At 36.0% G+C, this 20,952-nt stretch overlaps 1 protein-coding gene across 2 annotated transcripts in view; it reads right to left on the bottom strand.

Annotated features, from left to right (window-relative positions):
- Nucleotides 1-20,952, bottom strand: part of LOC140141238 (methylthioribose kinase-like) — a 45,094-nt gene that overhangs the window by 21,843 nt on the left and 2,299 nt on the right. For both annotated transcript variants that reach the window (XM_072163042.1, XM_072163043.1), the window contains exon 2: nt 6,779-6,915. In XM_072163042.1, the coding sequence (XP_072019143.1) occupies nt 6,779-6,838 (60 nt within the window). In that variant the 5' untranslated portion in view covers nt 6,839-6,915. The remainder of the gene's footprint in view (nt 1-6,778; nt 6,916-20,952) is intronic.

The raw sequence follows: 20,952 nt of genomic DNA on the forward strand, positions 1-20,952 counted from the left end.
ACTCATTTACATTTAGTCAGTTTCTTAAGTATTATTTGTAGGCCTATGTATTTATTCTGGTTTTGATTTGATTGATATTGATATTTTTATTATTTTTTTTAAGTTTTGGCATAGCATTTGAGCCCCCCAATTGATCTGAATTTTAGAAAATCCATAGGAAAACTGCCAAAAACGGCTTGTGTCCCTCCCCCCTCATCAGACCCGGATGCAACGCCTTCTATACTTTTTCATTAATTATAGGCCTATTAATAGTAATATCCGCCTTTATTTCTTTCTTTTTGAAATGATATACTCGTTACAAAAACAAATCAGCATGGAAAACTTTTTTTTTTCGTCAGAGGCAGATATTTGGTCTAATCAGTGTAAGCTACAAAATAGACGATCTTTTAAAATCATTTTTAAATGGCTTTTTTTTCAACCTTATTGTTTGTATTTGTAATGTTCACACAATCTGACCATGTCCCAACTTATACATAATGTGAATCGAGCCATTTAACACGTGCTTGTAGGACAACGATTTTGAATTAAACATGTTAATTGTGATATCTTAATTCCCCTAGAACACCACAGTTAAGCGTCCGAAATTGTAAGTGGGTTTTCTTTTATTTTACCTCATTTATTTCGTTAAAATTACTCGAAAACCCTCCTAAGAGTTGTTACTAATAAATATTTCATAATTTTGGGCAAAGAATAGCCAAATAGTTGACCGAAATCGTATATTTGCACCAATATTTGACTGAAATCGTATATTAGCATTACCGTCCCTTCGTGGCTTTATTGCAAGCCAAAGTGCTGCTAAATGTGAAACGAGATTACTTGAAATATATATTTCAGAGTTGAAAGAGTTTCAATTATACGAACATATTTCTGAAATATGTCTCTCTGATTGGTTGATTGTCAAGAGGATTACGGCATCCTCAAAGCCTCCTGCTGTAATTCTCTATTCGATATCTATTATAGGACCGATCTTTTGAAATGTCAAATGAAATAGTCTCGAATCATAATTTGTGCACGATACAACGTTGATACGCCAGATTTCGGAATTTTATTAAAAATAGGCATACATCACATTGAACAGGTTGAATGCTGGTAGATAAAATAAATATGGGTCGAATTTACATTAATCAGTGTCCTGGGGCCAGGATAACATTTAGGACTCCTTCGAATTCTAAAACAATACTTCGCCAAATGTCCTTGCTTTCATTTTCTCATTTAATTTGTTTTAATTTTAATCAATTTCTTTATCCTCTGGCTCTCTGGTAAATCCGGTATTGCCAAATATTTCTTGTCCATTACCCGTGTTAATCTATTTATTTATTAAAATGAACCATCTATTAAATTCCTATAATACAATGTATAGGCCTAGTGTATTTGATAACAAATTTGTTTTTATTTTTGATTGAAATTTGGGTTCCATTACACGATATCATAATAAGATATGTTTGGGCATGGCGGAATTAGTATATGATTAAAAATAGACATACTCTTAGGCCCCCTTTTTTAATGTTTGTAGGCCTACATTATTGATATCAATATTTATGTACAAAATGCAAAAGAATGTATATTTGATTGTTTTGTAAACATTAAATTTGATGTTTACTCATAATTATGTCTGGAAAGTCAGGGAAAAACTAAGGAGTATCGGTATTTAGTTTCCTATCAGATGAGCAGTGAGTAAAAACATTTGCCCTAAATCTTTATTTAATTTTTATTGTTTTATGAATTTATTAGGGCTACTGGTAAAGTGCAGAAAAAACCTCCAAACGCACTCTAGGATTTTTCATCAGCAGCAGTAGAAATTTCTCTTGCATAGATTTTCTGGTGACCTCGCTTGGATTTAGCAAACAATGAACCGTCAGGGTTATAGCGCGTTATTTAATCTGATTCAACTCGTCGTGGCACGTATATTTATTGCACGTGTAATACTTTTTGACGTCACGAAAAGTATTGTACATACAATATTGCACGTACAATACGGAGTCTGAAGCTAGCCTTAGGTACAGTAATAATTAATCAATACAACCTGGACCAGCTATTCAGATTGTTTTTTTTAATTTCCTTCAGTTTTGTGAAGTGTCAAGTCTGCATGGTCCAATAAAAAACAGCAGGCTGGGAGGGGAGGGTCTTACCACCAATATATGAAGAGCTTATTTCCAAACCGTGTTAAGTCCACAAGCACATGTTTCTCATTTACTTGTGCGATACAATCACAATTACTTTGACATGTTTGACATTAGCAACAATGAGTTGTACCATCAACAAGCCATGATTTAACTTAACAATATGCAGACTATTGTTCTCATTTGGGAGACAAAGGCCTCATACAGTATTGTTACTGTGCATCCATCCACTGTTTGCTTGGTAATGGTAAATTCAACTGAAATTATAATACCTATACGCTGGCGAAGTTACGTAATAATCGGATTAGGTGAAAACAATTTTTGCAATAGGTGAAAACAATTTTTGAATATACCGCACTGCATTGAACACGGTACCTCTGCATTGAACCATGCTGATCACTTGCACCTGTAAGATTAGTATCTTTGAAAAGACTAATATTGTATTCAATCTATGATTGCAGACATACACAGGTGACGAGTGTAACCTGCTTATAGTGCAGCGTGATATGTTCAAAATTGTTTTCACCTATTGCTATGGTAGTTAATTCGATGAATTACGTAACTTCGCCAGCGTATAGCATCACAACCCATTGCAATATCGCACGGGGAAATTAGAAAATGTGTTTGTGAACTTTATACGGTTTGGAAATAAGCTCTTCATAAAAATAGAGATGTATAAAAGGACGGGTATGTTCCTATACTGCGGCTTTAGGAAGTACGGTCTATCCCTGGCTCCCGAACGCGTACATGTATCCGCGCGGGTAGGCATGCTCATCGGTGAACTTTGAAATCGTTCCTTTAAAGTTACATCCAATTTCGGGAAGTTTTCAGGTTTAAACACCCCTTTCTTTTGCGATTTTGCAAATTTATTACCCTTTAGCAATAATTTTTATGTGAATATGTACGCCTTTATAGGTAGACCTAGAGCAAGTAATTAGGCTGAATAGTCTTCATTAAAACCAAATTTTAACTATTTTGTAAGGCTAGATCGGTCATGAAGATAGAACTGGTCAACATGGATATTCTATAGTGATTTGGGCTATTCCAGAAATTAAAGGCACACCCCCTAAAGAAGACATGGGATTCCCAAAAATGTTTACCATTTTTTGCTCTGGGAATTCCCAAAAAAAAGGCCAATATTCTCACAACCCTAAAGAAGACATGAGAATTCCCAAGAAAAATATGCCTTTTTAGGCTTGGGAAATGGGAATTCCCAAATATTTTGGCAAAAATTTGTCTGTCTTCTTTAGGGACACTGGGAATTCCCAATTTTTTAAGCATTTTTCTTCTCAAAATGGGAATTCCCATTTTGTTTTGGATAAAACTTTGGTCTGGGAATTCCCAAAAATTTATGGTACAAATTCACATGTCTTCTTTAGGGGGGGTGCCATTAATTTCTGGAATAGCCCATTGGGACAACTGGTAACGGAGTTCGATTGTTGATTCATCGAATGATAGTTAACTATTAAAATAAGCACCCTGACCATGTTTAGTTTGACACTAAGAATATGCCTATACTGAATGAATGTGTTGTGCCGCAATTTTGTATGAAGTGTTCTATTTGCAATATAAATAGAGGGTATTTTAACACTCTTCACGCGGGTGTCGACTGCAGACGACATGTTTCAAAACATTTTTAAAAATTCAAAAATTTCAGAAATGTAAATTTTCATGACCATATTTGGAATCAGCATGAAAATGCATTAAAATGAGTACAAACAAGCCTAGTATTGGTTCAGTGGTTCTTGAGATAGTTTCTTGATATTTTGAGAAAATATCTCAAAACTTGGGACTTCTTATGTTGAAGCCTATGGCTAGCATGCAGAGCATTAATCATAAAAATAGAATGACAGCAAATTAAACTATTTGAAAGCAAAACAAGCGCATACAATCGCTTTAAAACGGGAAGATGTAATTTTAAAGGTCAAATGCAAAGACCCGTGCAAATTTGGTCAAATTCTTTTTAAGTGTCAACTTGAAGAAAATGTCCCGACACATCATCTGACACTTCCCTCTGAACTGTAAACTGTACAAGTTTCTGTAAATGACCAAAAATCAACACAATTTTGAGTGTGGGCATGGTGGGTGGGTGTGGGGGTGTGCGGTGGTGTGATGGGGGTGGTGGTGGGGGTGGATGGGGTGTCTCATAAAAATCATTACATATAGGTTTTATCATTGGACATTAACACCAGGAAATGAACCTGGGCCCCCTCGAGTGCCACGTATGGCCCGACCTGTGATTCCGTTCGTATATTTGACTTACGGTGATTGTGTATGGGATGCATGCTTGCGTGATGGTTTTCCTTGTAAATTGTGTAAGATTAAAAGCCAACTACTGTACTGAAAATTCAGCAACTCAAGGCAAGTAGTTATTGATTTATTGATCAAATATTGGTTTTCCCTCATTTATGACTGTAACTCCACAACTGTTGTCTATGCTGAAATACAATTTCCAGTGCAGTAGTTGTAGTCCTTGCCCCTATAATATACATATCTTACTTGACCCCAATGCACTATAATTTTTGAGAAAAATGCAAAAATAGGCAAAAAATTGGCCAGGGGTGTAGTACCCCCTTAACGCAAATGTATGCACAGAATTGCTGGCTGGGCTTTGCAGTACCATGGTCCGCGTTAGGGTTATTCATCAGATATATCGAATTGCATTCTGAATACGAAGAATGTCCTTCTGATATCAAATAATTTTGATTTTTGAAATTCGCAATGTAATACACATTTTATGGCAAATCATTAAAATTGATATTTTTGATATTTAACAGTACTCGAAGTAAACTTTATAAATCTGATGATTTATACTTAAAGTGTATGTAGGTGGGATGAAAAGCCGACGATCAATTGAAAATGTTGACCTTTCGTATTAAAGATATGGATTTTTTCCCCAAAACACAAAAAAAAATTAGGTCTTTTTGGAAAAAAATCCATATCTTCAATATGAAAGGTCAAAATTTTCAATTGATCGTCGGCTTTTCCTCCCAGCTACATACACTTTAAGACTATATCATTAAATTTATAAAATTTACTTCGAGGACTGTTATATCTCCAAAATGTGAAAAATATCAAATTATAATAATTTGTCATAAAATTTGTATTATATTTGTGAATTTCATAAAATGAAAATTATTTGATATCAGAAAGACATGCTTCGTATTCAGAATTCGATACGTCTGAGGTGCTCTCATGTACCACAAAAAATACTGTCGAAACGCCATAAACGCTCATTCCAGATCCCTTAAGGGTACCGATACATGATTGACCGACAAGTGACTCATTTCGGAATGCAATCGTGCATTATAAAAAACAAAACAGCTTCCGCGGCTTTAATGGGATTCGAACCAGCGATCCGTTTCTTCGTTTTTTATGAATCTAGGTCTTTACCGCTAGACCACAGAGGCAGTTGGACGTGGAAGTATAGTACTGTACTGTATAAAACTTAAATCTCATAATGCTGTGTTTAGTATTTGGATAACGTTTTGTCCACCATCTTGAATTTTTAAAGATGGAAATCAGCAATAAATGATATAATGGTACATTTAAAATCTTTGACCCCATAAACCTATACATCGGCACTAAAATAAGTATCTCCTAGCTATAGCCATTTTTATGTTACGGCGATCACCATGGCGGCCATTTTGGATATTCTAAAATGCCCAAAGATACCAGGGTGACATCATGCACATCCTGTATCAGTAGGTACCACAGACAAAGAAACTGCACAAAAAATGTCATGTGGCCCATACTTTTTGATTTTCTGCTTGGGCACTAGACTAAATGATGTATCGATAACTCTTTTTGGTGTTTTTCGTTCGACATATTTCACGAAAATGCCTACCCGCGGATACACGGAGTGCGGGCGCCGGGATATATCGCCTATAGGTATCAGTACGACGGGAACTTCGTGACCTCTTTTGTTCGATAGAAAATTTATACGGGCTGAAGAGCGCGGGTTACGTAAAAATGTTGAAAATTTGGCCAGCAAACGTGTTTTAGCGAAATAGCTCCAGAAATGGGAGACACGGGTCGTTTTTTGCTTAAATTACGTACCGTGACCACGGATAAGATACCAAACATTAGTGTAAAGCAACAAAAAAACGAGTAAAGTTGAATTATATTGAAAATAAAGAAGCTTGAACATGTCCAAAGTAGCCGGGAAAATGAGAAAAATTGCATGTCACGATCACTAAAATGGTTATATCTACAACAGTGAGTAAATAATATCTATCATTACAGAAAAGCATACGACCGGCGTTTGCATTGCATTTTTTCTCATTTTTTAGGCTACTTCGCGCACAATAAACATTCATTTGTCCACAATAATTGGACATTTACACGTTACTGTTTGTTTTAAACTCATGTTTCATATCTTGTCTATGGGCCCAATACGGGAATTAAGCGAGAAATAGCTTGTGTATTCCATTTTTTGAGTATTTCCAAAAAAACCGTCTTTGACGTCTTATTTTCAACATTTTGTTACGTAACAGCAAAGGTCACGCCGGTAAAAATACCGGAAGTGAGCTAAAGTTGCCGTCGTACTGGTATAAACGTTTATTGTGATACAATTCTAGAAACATCTGTACAAAAGCCCGTGTGTAATGTAGCTGGAGGTACTGAATACAAAAGAAAATGTGTTATTATAAGCTTACCTTCGTCTCTGGCGCATTGCTCAACTTTGATAAAATTCGTAACAGCTCGGTGTGATCCATAATGTGAAAATAAAATATACCAACAGATAAAGCTAGACAATATTCCCGGACAATATCAATGAGAATACTCTACCATTCTGCAAAACAAGTTTAGTTTAATATTGTTTAATATACAAAATGTAATTAGAGTCACGCGACGCTGTGATCAGCAAGTTTTAAAAATAAATGACTGATAAAGACTAAACAAGTATAAGTCTTTATAACCTGTAATGATACAAGAACATAATAAAATTAAATGAAATTAAATAATCGATTGTAGGCCTATTACATACACCTATGCTATTAGTTTTATCAATTTTAATGTTTAGGTTAATGTTAGGTTTATTACAGAATGTATTTTTGAAGATAATGTAATTAGTTGTTTTTTTAAATATTAATGAGAGTTTATTTAATTTAAACCAGTTAGAGATATGATAGAGTTCGTTATTAATTAGTTTTTCAAGTGAATTAGGATCTTGGTGAGAGAAAAGAATCTTGGTATCGTCCGCGAAGAGAACAAAGTGGGGTGTATGGGTGCAAGAAGAGAGAACATTTATATAGAGAAGGAAAAGCAACGGTCCAAGTATTGAACCCTGAGGAACTCCGCAGGATATATTTGCTGCGGTTTGGACGGAGTATTATTATATAGAACACATTGTTTTCTTCCAGTGAGGTAGCTGTTTAACCAGTTATTGGCAAAGCCCCTGATACCATACAAAATGCCATAGGTGGAAAGTTTATTGAGTAACATGGAGTGGTTGATGGTGTCAAAGGCCTTGGAAAGGTCTAAGAAAATCCCAAAAGTGATCAAGTTTATTGTCCATTTTATCAGTAATTTTACAATAAAGGTCATTGATTGCCATAAAAATTGATCTCTGTGGTCTAAAACCAAATTGGCGAGGTGTTAGAATGTTGTGAAATGTAATGAACTCAAATATGCGGATATAGACAACTTTTTCAAGAAGCTTGAAAATTGAAGGAAGAACAGAGATAGGCCTATAGTTATAAAAATTATGCTTAGGGACGCACCATTAGAATTCAAGGGGGGTAGGAAGTTTTGAAAAAAAAAGAAAAACTTCCCCACTACATGAAAAAAAATACTTTCCCCATCAACTCTTAAAAAAACTTTCCCGACCTAACTATATATAAATGCATGAAATTTAAAAAAAAAACCTTGCCGCCTTCGGCGGAAAAAAAACCCCAAATTTCACCGACCCCAACTTCCTAACCCCCCCCCCCCTTGGAGTCTAATGGTGCGTCCCTTATCGTGATATATTGGCTTCCTTATAAAGTAGAGATGGAACAACTCCAGTAGTAAGAGTCTAAGAGAAGAGTGAAATATATGGGCCAGAGTATCACTGATGAAAGTAATTTGCTTCAGAAGGTTGTTACTGATGTCATCATCGCTGTAGTTGTTTTTTAGTTTCGAAGTCAAAGTAATAAGTTCATCAGCGGAAGTAGGTCAGGTGAGGTAAAACATTCAGACATGTCCGAAATTTGGTCAGCGAGTGTGATGCCAATATTAGAGAAGAATGTGTTAAAGTTCTCAGCAATTTGATTATCTGTGATTCTATCACCGTTGACATCAGTTAAGAAATCAGAGAGTTTAGATGTTTTATTACGACCAAGAAGATTGTTTAAGGGCTGGGGTATGAACGTTTGGACAGTATTTATTTTGGGACATTAGAGCACATCAGACATATCGAATTGCATTCTGAATACGAAGAATGTCATTCTGATATCAAATAATTTTGATTTTTTTAAATTCGCAATTTAATACACATTTTATGGCAAATCATTAAAAATTGATATTTTTGATATTTAACAGTACTTGAAGTAAATTTTATAAATCTGATGATTTATACTTCAAGTGTATGTAGGTGGGATGAACAGTCGACGATCAATTCAAAATTTTGACCTTTCGTATTGAAGATATGGATTTTTTTCCCCCAAAAGACCTATTTTTTTGTGTTTTTGGGAAAAATCCATATCTTCAATATGAAAGGTCAAAATTTTCAATTGACCGTCGGCTTTTCCTCCTACTACATACACTTTAAGAATATATCATTAGATTTATATAATTTACTTCGAGGACTGTTATATATCAAAAATTTGAAAAATATCAAATTTTTATAATTTGTCATAAAATTTGTATTATATTGTGATTTAAAAAATGAAAATTATTTGATATCAGAAAGACATGCTTCGTATTCAGAATGCAATTCGATAGGTCTGAGGTGTTCTCATGTCCACAAAAATACTGTCGAAACGCAATAAACGCTCATTTTGGATCCCTTAATGTTTTCCACATTTCTTTTGTGTTATCTTTATTGTTATTAATTTTAGAAGTTACGAATGACGTTTTACCAGAGAAGATGTAATAAAGAGGAGGTTGATCAAGCTATCCTCAAACAGAATATGTGTGAGACCGCTCACTCAAAGTAAATGATGAATCACCCTATTTAGCTGCTTTACAATAGAATACCACAATAGGGTTTGAACCCGGGATGGGTGTGATACACAAGCTGCAGCTAACTGCTTTTAGGGATAGGTCAGTGTGTGCATGTCATAATGCCATACACACCATGCATGCAGACCCTGTCATCTTGTCAGATTTCAGATAAAATATGACTGAAGTTCCATGGCAAATTATAATTTTGCTACTTGTTGCCACTTTCAGACTGTATTATTTATGATAAAGAATGTTATCAATTATCAGAATATCTTTATTAGGTTGGCAGGAAATGACAGGAAAATACATAAAATAATAAAATAGAAATGATCAACAATCATCACCTCTCTAAAAAATCCTAAAAATTCTTCTTTAGAAATTTATATATTTACAAAAACGGTGGATTTGGGGGAAATTTTACAGCACTCGATTTCTTTCTTGTATTATCCACATGTGGTATCCCATCCAAGCAGCAGGTCCTTAGCACACGCGTTTCATACTTTTTAACAATTTCTCTATAGAAACATTGGAAATATTTTCAATTCTGAAGTGAAAATTGGTCAACCATGGGCGGTCACACACATAACATCATAGGATATTTCAAGTGGATGTCTAACTACTTGAGAATAAAGGACTATGAATAGATGCGACAGGATTACCTACGGGATTATCTCAAGGATATAATTCCGTTGACCCTCCTCTTTATTACATCTTCTCTGGTTTTACTTAATCGAAATAGAAAGTTCAGGTTATTACGGTATTCAGTGTATTTAAGTTTGTTATCATCAATAGGTTTAGAAATGTGTTTTTTATACAATTTATCTTTAGTTTGTAGTGACTTAATTAGACCTTTAGTAACCCATAGTTTTTTAGGAGTACTGCGTTTAGAGATAACATCAAGACGTTTAGAAACAAGTGTTGGCAAAATCAGGTAATCATCAAATAATAGAGCAATGCATAAATATGGCATACATAACCAAGATAGAACAATGCATAAATATGGCATACATAACTAAGTACAAAAAATAATATAAAATAACCAGTACCAAATATTTTGGACGTAAGATTGCAGTGACTCACATGAATACATGATGTTGTGACGTGTGACGTGTGATGAGATAAAAGATGTGAAACTTTGTCAAAAGCCTTCTCGTAGTCCAGTATGATGGCGTCGCGACGCGTCGGTTTGTGATTTGTCGTCCAGTCCCTTGGCTAGATCTTGTAGCGTGACGCAGGAGCGACGCCTCCTGAATCCATGCTGGCTGTCTGAAAGAGTCTTGTGTTCAGAAAGGTGACGGATCATGGCACAATGTATGATGTGCTCACAGAGTTTGTATAAGATGGCTGTCAAAGAGATGGGGCGGTAGTTGGCAGCTTCCGATCAGCTTCCCTTATAGATTGGTACTATGCATGCCTTCTTCCATTGTGATGGGACTCTACCCTGGTTGATTGATGCTTGGAAGAGGAGTGTCACTACATGCGCCAGTTCTTCAGCTGTTTCTTTGAGGAGCTTAGCCGGAATACCACCAGGTCCTGATGATGTGTATGCCTTCATCAACAGAGAAAACTGAAGTGAACTGCTTGTTCATGATGTTGGCTTTCACCTTAGGGTCAGCATGCAGATAGCCACCATACTTCAGAGAGGCTACTCCCATCTGGTCGCATCTTTTTGACTTCACCAAGGCGCCAAGTTTCTTGTAAGTACTGCTAGGCGCACTGCAGACGATATCATACACATACTGGTTGTATGCCAATCGGCAGCTCTTCTGAGACTCTTTCTTGAGATGCATGTAGTGCTTCCAGTCCTTGATTCTTCCAGTCCTCCGAGCTTTCTTGAAGGCTCGAGCTTTCCGTCTGGTTGCACTTTTGGTGGTAGAATTAAACCAGGGTTGAGTTGAGTTTACTGGGTACATGTTCTTCAATGACCTGATCCAACTGACTCTGCATGGCCTCAGCTAGCTCTTCAACCGGAGTTGAGGTGGAGTAAGTAGAGTTGTATTTCTCTGCCCACTTCTTGAGTCTTTGGTGAATATTGTCGAAGCCAGTTCACTTCCACAGCTGGATCTTCCTCCTGATGGGTTTGGTAGAGTCCTGGGGAGGGGGGGGGGGGGTGTCATCATTAACTTAACTTAGATACATTATCTTGCTGTATTTCAGCTAGAGCGCCATATGTAGCGCTTCCGGGGGTTTTTGGAGAACAAAACTGTTACGTAAGACGAAGAAGAAACCCGCCCCGGAGCCAGCCCTACTCATTATTTCATTGTACTTATTGCAATTTGCCTCCACATATTACGTAATCAACACAAGCCAAGGGGTGACACTAAATTCACGGTTGTTCTATTAGCAACGCAAAACCTATGAAAATCCAGCTGGTTTACTAGCTAGATTGTGAGGCCAGTTGAATATATGAATATAAAACCCACCCATGTCCATACTTTGGCCAAATTGAGTTAAGCATGGGAAATTGTTGCTATACAGCCTGTCTCAAAAAAAATTGTGCAAGTGAAAAGCGTCCTCTATGGCAATTAGAGAATACCGTTGTGACATAATGCTTACATCAACGTCACGGGCGCAGTCTTAGCTCTCAAATGCCGTTTGTACTGTTCAATTGGCTTGTTCCAATTTCGAGATATGTTTAATCAGGAGGGTGAAAGTGCATATAGGAACAATGCCAAAAACTACGTCACGCCGGTCACGCTATTGTTCGACTTAAACTACATCATTCGCCATTTTGTAAATATTAACGCATGATCGTTGCTTTGAAGTTTCCACCGGATAGTCTGTGGATAGCGCAAGAGCATGCTTTGACCATGCGCAAAAAAATGAATATCATGAAGATGTTTAAGATTGATTCTTAGATGTTTCAAAATTACCGTCATATTGCATAGATTCATCAAAGAATGGTTTGAAGTACTAACCTTATTTAGTAATAAAAAAAATCGGGAGAATTTTACAAAATCAATGTTTTTACCTGTCGGTATTACAACTCGTGAAACACATTAGTGATGTGCCTGGGTGACCTAATCTACTAACCTTTAACGTTTCCTCTATGAACTCTAACCCTCCTGCAATATGGCGCCTATTGTCTAGAGTTAAACTACATCTTTCGGTGTGTTACGTAATACTACGATGCCTATCCCATTATATCGATCCCTGGTTTAATTAACAACGAAAGGGTAAAATCACAATTGTGCCACTTTTACTAGGGAAGAGAGTTGTACATGTAAATCAATGATAGCTGATGTTGATGCGTCTATTGCACTCCTCCTTTCGGGGCGCATGTAATGTATTAGACGCATCAACATCAGCACGCGTGCATTATTTTGTCTAATATCTCTCCCAACAAGTAATACGCGTTCATTAACCTATAACATGTATAAGTGCGCAATATTTGTTTGTCTTTTTAACATAACAGCATTAAGAGAACAGCATTTATCATGATAAAATCATGATAAAATCATTGACATGCACATGTATTTAATTTGTACAGCAGAATGTGAAATATTTATTTATCTTTTAATCTCTTTTAAGTGGAAAAAGAGAATCATCATTCCTGCATCATGATAAAACAGTAAAAACAGTAAAAACAGTCAAATAATTTTTGTATTGTGTTATTGATGCATTCTTTTGATTTCACGAAGGAACTCTTGATAAACTTGATGCTATCACTGTTACATGTAAAGCCCTCTTCCCTAGTAAAAGTGGCACAATTGTGATTTTACCCTTTCGTCTTTAACTAAACATATCTCGAGATTAAAACAAGCAAATTGAACAGAACAAAAGGCATTTCAGAGCTAAGACTACGCCCTTGACGTTGATGTAAGCATTATGTCACAACGGTATTTTCTAATTGCCAGAGAGGGCGCTTTTCACTTGCACAATTTTTTTTGAGACAGGCTGTACATAGGCCTGTCATATGTGTGAAAGAACAACTCAAATTCATACTCTGTGTCTATTGAGCATGTGAACAATAGCATGTATGAAAGAACCACATAATTCCATGATTTGAGTCTTGTAACACATTCATTGAAATCCAGTATGTATAAAAGTCCACTTGTAACACATTCATTGCTGGAGAGTGACTTTTGGAAAAGAAATAGGTTTAATAAAGGAAAGTGTGTGGTTTATATTACATTGCAGAATGCTTATCAATATTATACATGCCTGTTTCATGCTTTATTTTGTATTATCTTACTAGTGGTAATCTCATTCCAACATTGTTGTCTTTGTATATGATTCAAAAAACCAGCATTTAAAATGAGCCCCACGAAGTCCCTGAAATGCTAATCGTCATACCTAATACAGTTTAATCCACCCATTTGCACGTAAAACTTACCATATTGACCAGGTAAATCCAACTGAAGGAATTAAAATGATACACATGTTTTTCTCTCAAAATCACGTCCCATGGACTTGGGTGGGTTTTGTGTGTTCGACCCCTTGGATCATGTTAATTGATATTGGCAAATAACAACGTTGTTAGTTTTGCGAACTTTGCCTGTTCAATGAGAGTATAGCGCGCCCCCAATACATCTGGGCACAAACCAGGCGAAAACGATCCAGTTTAATGAAATGGCGGACGGGTATTCCCATCAGGCACCAGTGATATGTTTTTTCAAAGAAAGTCTACTAATTTGATATGAAATGACATTTTGCAATAGCAAAGTCAAAATTAGGACTTGCTGTCAATAATATGAAGGAAATATGTGACAGAGGCAAGGTGTGAAATACAAGTAGTATTTGAAGTTATAATAACCTTTGATACCCGACCTGACCTTCCATCATGGCGCCTTATTCGTCTTATGTATTTCTATTATGCTCTCAAGTAAAATAAAATACTAATCTGCACTAAGCAGACAGAATGTTACTTGGCTCCCAGCATGAATTATTGATTTTATACGGAGGTAAAGAAATGCACAGAGAGATTGCGAAATTTACGTGAAACGTGACACGGGAACGCGAACGGCAAGCTACATTAGTCGAAAATCGGTTATTATGCCCTCTAGAGGGTGAAATCTATTGTGAATTGGTCAATCGTGGAATTACCGTAAGGCGATTACGTTGCGGTTGGTAGCAAAAAATGACGTTCCAAAATGACAAAAAACGCATTATAAAATGCAGAAAAATGTTATGTTTATCATGTTATGAAACGAATCAAAGTATCCTAATTAAACAAGTAGAGTCCGACATGTAATAAAATCCATTTTGGGGGTTAAAATTTGATCTCGTAAAGACATGAAGAAGTGAACAAAATTTCGACATTTTTTCGACGCGAATTCGAACGGGTAAATTGCCTATTCATTTGTGTGTGGAAAATGCCGTCCAAAAATCAGCTTGCGAAGAGGCGTTTTAGGCAAGATTGTGTCGTGTTACGGCATAAATGCGGTATAATTGTCTGTTTGGGACGGGGAACAGAAGTTCGTGCAACGCTATTTTTCGCCTTGGTTTTTCGTTGTGCATTAAACAGCTGTCAAAGTGTTTTGCTTATGGATACTATTCAGCAAACTCCAAAATGTTTTTAAAACATGATAATGCATGTGTTTTTGGTTTTAGTTAAAACGTTTTGATAACATATCGATGTATGTTTATATAAAAATCATGAAAACTCGTGTTATACTGAAAAAATAATACAACAACATTTCAAGCCAAAATTCGAAATGCTATAGTAAAATATATCATTTGGCAAACATATTTAAGTGTCTATTGTGCTAGAACGTTTATCAGCAAGTTTAGAACAAAGGGTTTTTTGAATGTTATTACAACTTTTAATGCCATTGACCCTCACATAACCTTTAACCCGACATTTAACGTTTTCTGTAATATATTTGTGTTTGCTGGGTAGTAACTAGGCATATTAGATTATCTATTTTCATTTTGCTTTAGAAAGTAAACAGGGTATTATTTATATGATAATGAAGTTTGTTTCTTGTTATTCGAATAATATACACCAAGACTTCCTAGGCATCCAACACCAAACTCTGTTTAGATTATTTAGACAAATAGCATACACGTGTGAACATAGGCCTATACTCATTTTCCAATATCCCGCAAAACTCAAATATCGCTAATCTGGACTGAATGCTTAGAGCATACAGCCAGTCGTATTTGCATATCATTACCGAGGAAAGTAGTTCGATGAAAGAAGATAATCTTCTCTGGTTCGATGCACCCAAGGTGAATCAATGGGTGCTTCCTATTACCTTTAGATTATTTGTCTCAGCATAGCGCCATCATGATTGCAATTGCGTTTACACGTAGTCTTGGTTCAAACTCTATGCGGCTATCACGAACATACTAGGAACAACGAGCGTTAGGACCGACACAAACTGGCTGTGTAGGAGGCTAGTTTGGATGTGAACGGGACTATGACGTTCTACCGCAAAATGCAGAAATCCGTAACCCGTATGGCGTTTGCAGTGAACGCCTCTCCGCAATCTCTCTAGTGTATGTGCAAGCCGTGCAACAATACTCCAAATATTTACGTTAAATCTGAATAGTGGTCACATGTTGACATATCATGTGTTCGGGAAATCACGTGGCAAAATTTTAAGATTTCAGGCTTGTTTACTACTGTCTGTACAATTAGATAAGATTCTTGAATTTTTAAAATATAAAAAAAAAAAAAAAATTGCGGCCAAATTCATCAAAGAAAAGTGGTAGCACAGCCTTAGACCTAACGTGATTTATACTTTTCAAATTCGCAAGTTCAATTTAAAACCCAATTTCTTTTCAATTTTGCCTCATTTTAGGCAATTACTTGGGTCCACCAAAAGGGTTCGCGACCTTTTTACAAATCGAGTGGGACGGTCCATTCTCAACTTAGGGCATAGACCCCATCCAATTTAGCAAAACAATCTGTCCACCAATCTGTCCTGCCATTTCAATTGTTATACCGTTCCGGTTATTGGATAGGTTCTATAGGTGATGATGGTCCACCGGTTTTTGTTACACGAAATTATATGGCGCGATTATGTTTTATGCATAACATTATTCTGAGCATTATTTTTTCCTAAACAATGACATTAGAATTATGGATTTCGTTCTTATTTCAACTGGTTTACAATGTAAATTGAGTTTTGTTTAATACCATCATTCCTGTGTAGTTTTATAATAGGCCTATAGGCCTACACCTTCTCAGACCCATTCGCAAAATAAATAAATAAATAAATAAATAAATAAATAAATAAATAAATAAATAAATAAATAAATAAATAAATAAATAAATAAATAAATAAATACGCAAGGAATGTATTTATATAAGGTGGGCCTATTTTAGAAAACTTAGTTCATAAATAATAACGTTTCAACAGTAGGATTTCAACAAATAGGAATACTGGCAAATATAGCTACTTTGCTGGACAATACTTTTTGATGCGGATGGTCGAATAAATACTATCTCAGCGCAATATAACATTCGTCCCCATTGCTCTAAATGGATTGATTCAAAAAAGTTTATGGTACCCGACGTTCTACGGCTTATTATAAAAATGTCGCGGGAAAAGACCAAAATTGAAAAGAAATGGGGTTTTAAATTAAACTTTAGAATTTGAAAAGTATAAATCACGTTAGGTCTAAGGCTGTGCTAACACTTTTCTTTGATGACTTTGACCACAATTTTGAATTTTTTCAAATATCTCAAAAATTCAAGAATCTAAGCTAATTGAACAGACAGTAGTTAATTGCCATTTGTACTCTTATTTATCTTTGTTAATTAACATATATTTTAAATGCTGATAAATCGTGGTTGGCTGCCCATGATATCTGTTAAATTCAATGTTTTATGAATATAATTCTACCACGCAGAGGGGTCACACAGCAGAATTTCACATCACCTGACTTGGCTAGATTTCGAAGCTCTGCTCTTCAAATTCATGTAAATTTCAAAGTTTATACACTTAATATATTTAATGATACTAATTTTTTTGTTATAACCAACGAAATATACTAGCTTATTACCATAGATGAACTCCTGGATGGGGCAGCTTTAATTAGCATGAGGCCACATTGATATGTAAATAGCGTATTGTTATTTAAATTTGCGCCCAGACGTATTGAGGGCGACAGTCAGGTTATCCAGACGGAGAATGGCTGCATATGCCGGGCATGTCAATTTGCTGAGTGAAGGCTGATAATCACCTTTCTGTATAGGTAATAAGCTAGTATATTTCGTGTACCAGTTGGCTATGACAAAAAATTAGTATCATATTAAATATATTAAATGTATAAACTTTGAAATTTATATGAATTTGAAGAGCAGAGCTTCGAAATGTAGCTAAGTCAGGTGATGTGAAATTCTGCTGCGTGACCCCTCTGCGTGGTAGAATTATATTCATAAAACATTGAATTTAACCGATATCATGGGTAGCCAACCACGATTTATCAGCATTTAAAATATATGTTAATTAACAAAGATAAATAATAAAGAGTACAAATGGCAATTAACTAGTAAACAAGCCTGAAATCTTAAAATGTTGCCACGTGATTTCCCGAACACATGATATGTTAACATGTGACCACTATTCAGATTTACCGTAAATATTTGGAGTATGCTTGCACATCATGCACATACACTGTGCATTTCTTTACTTCCGTATAAAATCAATAATTCGTGCTGGGAGCCAAGTAACATTGTCTGCTCAGAGCAGATTGGTATTTTATTTTACTTGAGAGCATAATAGAAATACATAAAGACGAATAAGGCGCCATGATGGAAGGTCAGGTCGGGTATCAAAGGTTATTATAACTTAAATACTACTTGTATTTCTCACCTTGCCTCTGTCACATATTTCCTTCATATTATTGACAGCAAGTCCTAATTTTGACTTTGCTATTGCAAAATGTCATTTCATATCAAATTAGTAGCCTTTCTTTGAAAAAACATATAACTGGTGCCTGATGGGAATACCCGTCCGCCATTTCATTAAACTGGATCGTTTTCGCCTGTTTTGCGCCCAGATGTATTGGGGCGCGCTATACTCTCATTGAACAGGCAAAGTTCGCAAAACTAACAACGTTGTTATTTGCCAAACTCAATTAACATGATCCAAGGGTCGAACATGAATTATTCATAACGAGCTATAACGGATCGATAACTGGCCTCACTTTCTAGCTAGTAAACCAGCTGAATTTTTCATAGATTTTGCGTTGCTAATAGAACAACCGTGAATTTAGTGTCACCCCCTTGTTATTACCTATACAGAAAGGTGATTATCAGCCTTCACTCAGCAATTTGACATGCCCGGCATATGCAGCCATTCTCCGTCTGGATAACATGACTGTCGCCCTCAATACGTCTGGGCACAAATCTAAATAACAATACGCTATTTACATATCAATGCGGCCTCATGCTAATTAAAGCTGCCCCATCCAGGAGTTCATCTATGACAAAGCTTTTGTGAGGACTAGTGAGTGGATAAGAAATTGACAGCGGAGGATACGAACGACACGCCGATTTAGTAGTTGTCAATCATCATGAATTGCCGCAACGTTTTTTCCAAAGATCATCTCATATGAAGTAAGCTGGATGCGATCTAGCCCTAGAACTCTGGCCATAGTATCCGTTTTTACTTCTACTAGGGCCAGAGGCACTTACATTGAAAAATTTGTTGGGAATGCTTGAACGATCCAGTACAAAAAATGAAAATATTTCAATGCTTGATCGAACCAATACAAATATGTGTCACTAATTAACATGATAAAACCCACTTGAGAAGACACAATCACCCATGCCCATGGGTTACACTAATTTACATAGGCACAAAAGACCGTGTTCATGTACCGTTACTCAGCCAAACAGAGTAGAGTCAAGGAAGATTTATCTGGAAGCGTCAATAAATAATTTGCATGAGCCGCAGTGTTATTCAAATAGCGTATTGTTATTTAAATTTGCTCCCTGGTCTTATAGAGTGCGGTATTCATGGCATGCAGAGGGAGCATGGCTAGTGTGCAGGTATGGCAATGTTGTTGGATGGGTGGCATGCGTATATCACCTTTCTGCTGTACCGTATAAGCTGGTATATTTCGTATATCATTCCGTTATAAAAATGAGTATTATATTAAATGTTTTAAGTGCATAAACTTTGAAATTTACCTGATTTTGAAGTGCAGAGCTCCGAAATTTAGCTAAGTAGGGTGATGTGAAATTCCAGTGCCGTGTGACCCCCTCTGCGTATTAGAATTTATATTCAAATAATACTGAATTCTAACAGATAAATGTGCACTAACCACAATTTATCAGCATTTAAAAGAGATGTTAATTAACGAAGATAAATACTCGAGAATACAAATGACAATTAACTATATGTAAAAGACTTTCTGTAAAAAACTAAACACTGGTGCCTGATGGGAAATAGTAGTACGCCGCCGACGAATTGCTCCTTGGTCTTATGAGGGCGCGCTCTACTCGCATTAAACAGGCAGAGTTCGCAAAACTAACGACGTCGTTACTTGCCAACCTTAATTAACATAATCAAGGGATCGAAATGAATTATTCACAACCGATCGATAACTGGCCTCATTTTCTAGCCAAACCAGCAAGCGAGATTGTCATTCAGCTTGCGTGTTTCATCGGGGATAAAGAGGAAGGGATAAGCATCCTAGTCTGCTGCCCTCTTTTGAAATATGTATCCTAGGTCTAGACAATAGGCGGATTAGCGGCCATTTTGTCTTCGACATGATTTTATTCACGTGTCCTTATACTTTAGTACATAAATATATAAGTTAACAGGTTTACAATATTAAAATTATATTTTGAATATACAATATATTCTGTAGTAAATCGATCAAATGACGGTGATTGTTCATGTATTATATGCTTCATAAAATTAAACTGTCTGACCAGCTAGTATTCTCCTCCGCCGTCAGTATGATTCCAGACACTCCACGTGCCGTGTTGCGAAGGTGGTGGAGACTAAAGCTGTATTGACGAACACGCATGCGTTAAAAAATATGTAGCCTCCCATATCAAAATATAATAGGTATCGGGATAGTCTCTGATACTAATACCGGAATAGTACCCGCTACCTAGTGGGATATTAGTATCGGTATAGTATCCGGATATGTTTCACATGCAAATTTTTTGTCCATATATGGACATATAGTATCGGGATAGTATCCGATACTGTTACTGGGAGACACTGATAAATAGTATCGGAATAGTGCCCGATACTAGTATCGGGATAGTACCTGATACTAGTATCGGGATAGTGTCTGATACTATTTGTTTCGCATGTAAATTGTTTTGCCCAAATATGGTCATCGAGATATGTCCAGAGATTTGCATGGTATATGGACAAGGTCACTGGAAAATTTCAAATGATTATAGTTATACATACATTAAATGTGAAATGTGTAGCAATTGAATATTGTACATACATGTAGCATTGAAATTTGTGGCAAAAAGCAATTGAAAATGTACAATGCTCAATTGCATGCTAAAAACATATAATATACACATTCACATTTATTGCATGCATTGAGCACCATTTTGTCTTGGGTGCAGAATTCAACATACTCCGTGGTTTGATATAGCCTACATTGTACGATGTTCTTAAGCTTATACTAAATTTAGATAAAATATAAAGTTCTGTTCAAAAACTGTTACCCAATACAACCATACCTGTATTGTGAAGCCCAGAAATAGAACACACTGTACAACTCCTTGTACAACAGTATATATTATCCT

The sequence above is a fragment of the Amphiura filiformis genome, chromosome 19 (assembly GCF_039555335.1).
Source record: "Amphiura filiformis chromosome 19, Afil_fr2py, whole genome shotgun sequence".
NCBI classification, from domain to species: domain Eukaryota; kingdom Metazoa; phylum Echinodermata; class Ophiuroidea; order Amphilepidida; family Amphiuridae; genus Amphiura; species Amphiura filiformis.